Source organism: Protobothrops mucrosquamatus, unplaced genomic scaffold (genome assembly GCF_001527695.2).
Source record: "Protobothrops mucrosquamatus isolate PMUCROS unplaced genomic scaffold, P.Mucros_1.0 scaffold_253, whole genome shotgun sequence".
NCBI lineage: Eukaryota > Metazoa > Chordata > Lepidosauria > Squamata > Viperidae > Protobothrops > Protobothrops mucrosquamatus.
The window spans coordinates 2,160,808-2,169,678 of record NW_015386329.1 but is presented as its reverse complement, the minus strand read 5'-3'; the positions used below and the strand labels follow the sequence as shown (position 1 = coordinate 2,169,678).

Genomic DNA, 8,871 nt, shown 5'->3' with positions numbered 1-8,871 from the left:
AAGGGATCCCCCATTAGCCACACCCCCGTCACCCCCTTCTCCCAGCGACAATCCCAGGCATTACATTCTCACCCCCTTTTCCTCATTGCCGGGAGGAGACTTCAAAAAGGATTACATGAAAGCTAATGACCCCCATTGTTATTGTTAGTCCGTTTGGTGATATCCACATCCAGTCCCTTTGAAGTAGGCTGAAGGAAGTATGACAGAATCCAGAGCAGGCAGAAATGTGGGTTTTCATAGTTGGTAACTAGAGATGGAATATATTTGGATTCTGACACATTGCAAACTTCTTCATTTGCCAGAAAAATTGCACCTTGAAGGACCACAGCTCAAATTCACAACCTAACCATTTTTAATTGTATGGTCATCATGTTGAATATTCTCCTTTTTCTCACAGTTAATTTGGCAGTTCTCTCATTCCTTGGTTCTATAACTCTCTTCTGCGTAAAGAAGAGCCCTGCTTGAAATCCTCTAGCTAAATCACTGAATCATATTCAACAGACCATACATGTGAAGTACATAGAACCAAGTCCATTGAGCATCATGTCAGGTCTATTAAAGAAGTGACACACTATGAAAAAAAATGTATCTCTGAGCTTTTTTTTTCTTACGGTGAATGAAAAGAGAAAAAGGAGGAAATTCCTTTTCTAGTCAGGAAAAGTGAAAAGAGACAAATAAATGAAAGAGGCTGAATGATCCCTCTAGGTCTCCCATTAATCCCTTCTACTCAATAGAGCAAAATTTGTCCTTCTGGAAAGGTATGTTGAGCAGGATTTTATAAGTCCACCAATGTTGATTGTGCTTAGAAACTACAAAGTCCTCTTATGCTGTTCTGACATTATGCATATTCAAAGGACTTAGTAGATATATTTGGTAGTAGTAATAATAAATATTATTAATGAAAATAAACCATTATTAGTGCTTGAAATGGTATGCATATATTTTCTGTCTTATGATGACTCTTTAAAAATGTCAGTGTCGATGAACTCTTCTAAGTTCATGAGATGTGTGAGATACAAATTTCTTCATCAATTGCTCAGCTCCTTACCGTTGTGCTAAATTACTTTTCTGAAGCCAGTAAATAATTAATAGAAAAATAAGAAAAATAATCCAGTTAAATAGATGTATTCATATAATGAATGCATGTTCTGGGTTCATAGTAACTTCATTTGTTATAGATTGCATGTTTAGATCTGACTAAATCAATATACTGTAAAATGACTGTATTTTCTTGGCTCTTTGGAACAGGTTATCTGCCATGCCATCTCTGAGCATGTGGAAGATGCAGGAGTTCATTCTGGAGATGCTACTTTGATGTTTCCTGCACAAACAATTAGCCAAGGAGCTTTAGAGAAGGTCAATCTTTGGTTAACTATACAAGAAGAGTATCATGGGGCTAAACTGCATGAAGTTCTAAAAAATCATCTGAAAACCATAAATTACAGTATTTATCAGAATATTAAACCAGCTGAATGTTGAATAAAATAGTTGCACACTTTTCTGATGATCAGTACAGCTGATACAATAGAATTGTTTGTGGCTACAGAGTAGCATCCAGTATCTCTCTCAGCTTTTTTTTTTTTAAAGGAAATTGCTAGAATGTATCTCAGAACCTCCTTCATCAGCCTGGTGGTCCTCCAAAATTACTGGACACAGCTCAGTGTAGTAAAAGTTGGGAAATGGTGGAAGCTGAAGTCCAATATATCTGGGCACTAGATTGGAGAAAGCAACATTGTTTGTATTTTATCACTCCATAATATACACCAATTCATAGACTTAGTTGTCTTGCATATCATGTTGGCTCCCTGATTTTATCTAAAGTTGTAGCAACAAAGAATACATGCAAAAATCTAGCATACCAGTAGAACAATCTTATAGCAAGTGAACATGCTAATTATAAAGCTAATTATAAAGTTGCAGAAAACCACAGAGATGACCTTGCGGAGGCCATGAATTAAGGCAGAGAATGCAAATGGCATTGGAAAGAAACTTAAAGTTCATTTTATTTGGTATAACAGGGAGGAAAAGGAAAACATTGTCAGGTTTTCAAGATTCTCTTCTATAGCCTCTCTCAATAAGATAGAGTTCCAGTATTTCTTGTGAAGTCCATTTCTTGACCTGGCTTACCTTGAAGGGCTGACATTAATCTTGAAAGCCTGGCAATGTTTTTTTTTTCCCCTTTCCCTCTCACAGCCTGCTTCATTTGCAACAGCTTAAAACTGTTTCTGAGTTTCAGCCGTGCAGAATATACTGTACTTTTGCTTTTCATTTCCATTCTCATTCACTGGGGCTGGCTCCTCTGACTGTCCTCCTTATTAAGAGTTACTGCCATTGCCTACTTTTGCTTTAGTGCCTCTTTTCTTTGAACTGATAAATCCTTGTCCTTTGCTACTACAGTCATTTAATTTTCATCAAGGGTTGCTATAAGCTTGCACTTGCTGTGCAAAAATATGCCTGATGGTTATCAGGCAGGAAGATGAACATGGCATAAGCACTGTACATCATAATTGTAGTCTTCTGACAATTCATCTGCACTTTTAGTCCTTGGGATACAATGCAACTTTTAATTCTTCTCAGGCAAGTGTGAATACAACTTCTTGATTTAGAAGGGAATTCTGCTAAGGACTCATCTACCACCCTTGCCCCCCCCCGCCCCCTTGTCCTCCTGTTAGTTCTCCTTGTTTTGCTTGCTCATCATTTAGGCATCAGACAAACATAGCAGAATATCAAATATTATGGTATGATGTAGATAAATATAAAATAAAATTAAATCAATATTAATGACTTATAACTAGAATAAGTTTAATAAGAGCTTTCATTGAATTTACACTCACATTTCTCAGGCTACTTGGGGTAAAATTAACCTTTATTTTGTTTTGTTTCTATTTATTTTACCTTTAATGGACTTATTTGGCTGAATTATTAATGAGGTGTTTTTATGTACTCTTATAGGTGAAAATTGCAACCAGAAAGATTGCTGATGCCTTTGCTATCTCTGGACCATTCAATATCCAGTTTCTCGTCAGGGGAAATGATGTGCTGGTGAGGCCTTTTTGAATGTAGAAAATAGTAGATCATAATAATAAATGGCACATTTTCCAAGAAGCCCTCTGTTTCTTCATGCACACCTGGCAAAAAATCAGCTAAGTCTGTTGCTGCTGTTTGCTGTGCAGCCCAGGCTAGAGGAAGTCGTATAATACCTGCCTTGTCTGATGCCTCATGGGTGTACAGTATGTGCCATTGATACTCATTCACTGCTGTCTAAGGCATTTCGTGGTACAATTTTGAAAGAATGGCTCTGTTTGCCCAGATAATACAGTAATTTGAGGAGAAAGCAAGCTCTGTAGAATTGCCGTCTGTCAGCAAGCATGTTAGCTCAGCACTTGCTTTAAATCAGATCAGTACTAAATAAGATTTGTAAGAATATTATAAGCGACTCATCTTATTGGTGTGGCAGAAGTTTGACTCTGCGATATACAGAGCTTGCTATTTTGCTATCTTGGGTTATTATGGATAGCTCAAAAAGAAATAGGATAGAAGAAAATGTAAAGAGGACATTTGTCTTCCAGGTATTCTTGCTTACGGGATGTTTCATTTGCACCTACTACCATGTTAGATACAATATTAACTTATAGGAATGGGAGAAGGAAGGATGTCAGGACTGCAAGAGCTGGAGTGGGGGGAATTTAGTAATTCCATTCTCCATGATTTTCATGAAACCTACACTTGCTCCAGTTATCGTAGACATCAGTAGATAAGCATTACAGCCAGTGGTGGGATTCAGCCAGTTCATATCACTTCGGCAGAACCGGTAGCTAATTTTTTGTTGCCCAGGCCCAGAATGGACTTCCGGAAGCGGCATCCACACAGATAACCAGTTGTTCACATATTTTAATCCCTCCACTGATTACAGCTGTCTGTCCTGACTGTAATACTTCTTATAGCTTTTCTTCAACCTACAGCTAGTGTACGTACTTTTAAAAATATGCTTGTTGGTTGAAGTCAGTTGTTAAAATTGCATTGGGTTTGTCCCACTACCCTCAGCCATAATGTCTTCCCCTAAAATCTAGGAAAGCGATTTAGCCGCTGTCACACCCTCTCTCCCTATGGATACGCCGAAGGCCCACTTCAGTATAAGTACTTCCATTTCACAGCCCCCCTACAATAAGTCCATGGCATCAATTGGAAAACCAAAACAAAAACAGATTTATGCAATTACATGTATTATTGGTAACCCTGTACAGTACTTTCATCATATGCAAAGAGCTGCTTTTACAGACACGTGATCTTGCTGGAATATGGCAAGTTGAAACTTCAGAGTGATCATGATGAGGCCAAAGCTTATGACTTAGTTCTATGCTTGTCCTTTGATAATTCTTCTGTCACCCTACATTGTTATACACTTCATCTATTTATTTTCTAATCTTGTTATGTTTGTTGAAAGATGTAATTTGTATAGATTTGGGAAATAATAAAAACCATGCTGGAAAATGTTTTTCAGTATTGATTAACAATTTGGAGACCATTAGTGACTGTCTTGAATGAATGTAATCTCAGAAAATGCTGGGAATTTAATACACTTTTGTCCATGTTATTGTATGTATCCATTGTGGATATAGGTAAATTCTGTCTTTTCATTATGTGTGTAGGCAGGAAAATAGAGAAAGATATGATAAATATTCTAATAATGTCCAGAATTTATAAGGTTATAAATGGTTATGGTTATAAATATGGTGTTTATCTTTCTTCACAATCAATACATAGGAAATCTTTAAAGATTTTTTTCCCCCATCTCTCTTGTAGGTGATAGAGTGTAACTTGCGAGCATCGCGATCTATTCCATTTATATCCAAGTCCCTTGGTCTGGATTTCATTGATGTGGCCACTAAAGTGATGACTGGGGAACAGATCCATGAATCCTCCCTTCCTGCACTGACAAGCCCTATGATTCCATCAAATTATGTGGGCATTAAGGTATGTGTGGAATGATACAGAATAATTAGATGATTGCACTTATGTGGCTTATAAAGGTAACTTCATAAGGTTAAATCCTTTTTAATCCATTCATTCAACCAGGGAGAAGAAATAGGTAAAATAGTCCTCCCCACCGATATACACTGTGCTGAGTATTAAAGTACCACATTAAAAACCACAATCAGACATCCAAATCAAGTGCATATTAACAAAGTCTGTACATTGAAACAAAAGCTAAGTTTAATGAATTGTATATTATATTTGGAAGATGGATAACTCAGTGTTCCTGTAAACAGGTTAGCCTTCACTCTTCTTAGTAAAATTGCTTCTATCTAAATGAAGCAGGTGTGCATAATCAATGTCCCTCTGTATAATATGCCATGTGTTTAAGACACTTTGCATTTTAGCTGAGAGCTAATGATTGAAAACACAATGTCATGAAATATTTGGTAGGTTACCCTATATATAGTTTTCTTTGTGGGTCAAAACAGGGGTTGACTTTGGAACTCACAAACTGTTCAAGTTGGTCTCTTGTTTGGTGTTTCATGGAAGGTTGGAAGCTTTTAATAATAGTTGATGGGCTCTTTTCAGTAAATCACAACCCTTAGTTGTTGCAATCTGAATGCCAGCCTCCAGAAAAGGGTAAATCTATCCCTGATTGCTCCCCCTTGTAAAATAGATATTGTAATATCACAGTGCTTTGCTACAGTGATTTGCATGGAAATCCTTCTGTTCTAAACAAAAAAAAATTAGGAATCCAAAAATGCTTGTAAATGCCTACAACAATAATTATTAAAATGCCAGAAATAATTAAAAAATTCTGAAGAGGTCCTGTGGGAAAACTTTTTGAATCATAAGTACATTATTATGAATCAATTTTATCTTCTTCTGCAATGCTTTGATGAACACCCCAATCATATCTTCTTTCCAGTTTGGAGTTGCTTTTCCATTAGAGGAAAGAATCTTCCCCCAGAACATCTTGCCAGAAGGTAGACTTATCAAAAACTGAAAAGTCTATGATTCCCTTCCATTTTTTTTCCATGGCCACAAAATGGGAGATTGCTTTTCTGAGATAGATTAACTTGGCAGCTACCTGCTCCTGTTTCCCTCCTTTCCTTTCTCCTCTTTCCATCCTCCTTAATTGTGTCACTCAAAGTGATAGCAAATGGTGGAAAAGGGCCTGCAGGTAAACCTTCAGAAATTGATATAGGTGATAAATGTCTCAGTGGACAATAAATGAGTCAAGTCTTGGGTAAAATATGTGGTTTGGTGTGTACCAATATTCTGAACGCTATAGTCACAGTCATGGAAGGTCAGCCATATTGCTGCCTCATTTCTTTGATTATCCACCATGGAATGATGCTAGTACCTGTTATGCATCTGTAAAACAGTTCTGGGCTTAATATATACACTATGTATATATGTATATATCACTCACACACATAGACACATGCGGGTGGATAGTGTTATCCATTATTAAAGACTGATGTATAATGATACGGTGCAATTAGGATTTAATGTCAGGACCATTTTCTTTCTACCCCCTTTTTTCTAGCACTTGCTAGTAGTGGCATCACCTGCTATCCTGTTCCAAATTTCTGATTCTCTTTGAGAATAAGTCTAATCTTTGAGGCGCGATTGGATTTGCCCAGCACATTCTGCCCTCTGTCTGGGATTTTAAAAAAACCCTGAAACTTTAAATGATAATACAAATTCTAAATTGTACTAGAATACATAAAATACAGAGATTTCCCCCACCCAACCCCTTCCACAAGACAGGAGACCTTATACCAGTGTTGGTGAACCTATGGCACGTGTGCCAGAGGTGGCACTCAGAGCCCTCTCTGTGGGCACGCACACCGCCACTAGCAGCTCGCCAGGTCCATTAGGCTGCCACCCGGAGCACCAACCCCACCCAGCACAAAGAAGGCAAAACGGCTGGCTAGCAAGCTCGAGTAGAGGTGTTAGAGCATCAAGGTGACCACGCCTACCAGGCCACACCCACCCAGTGGGCCACACACACCGCCCTCCCTGAGGGAACACAATGCTGATGTGGCCTTGGCACTTTGCAATAAGTAAGTGGGTTTTGGGTTGCGGTTTGGGCACTTGGTCTCTAAAAGGTTCGCCATCACTGCCTTATACTATCCTGAACAAATAGATGTCTAATTTTTTCTTGAAAATCTCCAGCAATGGAGCACCCACAATTCTGAGAGGCAAGCTCTTCTATTAATTAATTATTCTCACTATCAGGAAATTTCTCCTTACTTCTAGGTTGGATCTCTCTTTAACCAGCTTCCACCCATTGCCCCTTGTCCTGCCCTCAGGTGCTTTGGAGAACAAGTCAATCCCCTTCTTTGTGACTGCTCCTCACGTTCTGGAAGATAGCTATCATGTCATCCCTAATCCTTCTCTTTGTTACTCTAGTCATACCTTAGATGTTTATCATACGGTTTAGCCTTCAGACCCGTTACCCAGCATGTGTGATACAGCTTCATCTTGCACTAATATCCTGTTTGTTGTTATCTTTCCTATTCCATCAAAATGTCAAATCAGATTCTGGTTACCAAAGTGTTGCCCACTTCTATCTTGCATCTGCATGCTGTATTTGGAGAATTAATGTCACAAATGAATTTACATTTCTTTCTCATTTTCTAGGCTCCAATGTTCTCCTGGCCCCGTTTGAGAGATGTTGACCCTATTCTACGATGTGAAATGGCATCCACTGGGGAGGTACCAACTTTTATGATATTTTCTCACAAATAATTTCTATTGACCTTGGATCAGAATATCCAGAAAACGATTCTTGGAGAATAAGCTAGCTTTACATGACACTACATTAGCAATATTTTTATTATTAAGTTGCTTTGTTTTTATAGTGAATCAATCTTTGAAGTGAGAAAAAAACAATTTAGAAGGTTTTTTTTATTATCTAAGGACAGCCTTTCACATAAAAAAATATCAAACTTATCTGATAGGCTATAACTTGCTTGACCACTGGATGTCCCCCTTCATTACTGTTTGATCCTATCTCTTTACAATAGTTCTTCCAAAAACTTTGTTTCTCTCTTCTCCTCCTTCCACAGAGGAGTATCAGATTTCAGTAAATATTTTAGAGTAACAGACATAATATTTTATGAAATATTTCTTGATATCAAAGAATATATAGCCTCAGTGGTGTAAAGTCTACATCAGGTTCTAGAGGCTACAGTACATGAGGCTTTAGAATATTTTTGTTCTAACAACAAACAAACAAACAAACAAATAAACAAACAAACAAACAGGTTTTACTTAGTTTGGTTTAGTGGTTAAGGTACCAAGCTAGAAAGCAAGAGCCCATGAGTTCAAGTCCTGTGTTAGCCATGAAAGCCATCTGGGTGACCTTGGGCCAGTCACTTTCTCTCAGCACACCTCACCTCAAAGGGTTGTTGTTGGTGAACTTTAATGTGAAAGTAACATCAGGTAACAAAATTTGGGAGACATATTTATGGCTTCTTTGTTAAATCATGATGAATGATATGGGATGTGGAAAAAAAAACCCCTTCATGTATTTTACATGGATGCATATTTTTTTCTGCAACCTATAACATATAAGCTCAACAGGATTCCAGATTTTACTTGGGTTTTAGCCTTTTTTTTAATAGCCCCAAATATGCAGTCTACCCTTAGCACAATATCAGCAGCTGTCTGTAGTATAGGACTTCAAATGCTGTGAAATCACCCAAGTAGAGGTTTCATCCTGCTGCCCAAAGGGGGATGATGGACTTCGTCTGTCTAGGGATAGAGTTCAACATTTGAGCTGCATATTTTTATTAAACTTTTTTTGACCAGCTATTTCAAATTTTCCATACTTTTAAGTCTCTCCAATTCAGGGACTGAATATTTAGGTTCTTGTGAAAG

At 37.8% G+C, this 8,871-nt stretch overlaps 1 protein-coding gene across 1 annotated transcript in view; it reads left to right on the top strand.

Moving 5' to 3' along the window:
• CPS1 (carbamoyl-phosphate synthase 1) overlaps window positions 1-8,871 on the top strand; it is a 158,637-nt gene that overhangs the window by 129,242 nt on the left and 20,524 nt on the right. The window contains exons 30-33 of the mRNA XM_015831044.2: window positions 1,249-1,356; window positions 2,953-3,042; window positions 4,804-4,974; window positions 7,630-7,704. Coding sequence (XP_015686530.2) covers window positions 1,249-1,356; window positions 2,953-3,042; window positions 4,804-4,974; window positions 7,630-7,704 — 444 coding nt within the window. The remainder of the gene's footprint in view (window positions 1-1,248; window positions 1,357-2,952; window positions 3,043-4,803; window positions 4,975-7,629; window positions 7,705-8,871) is intronic.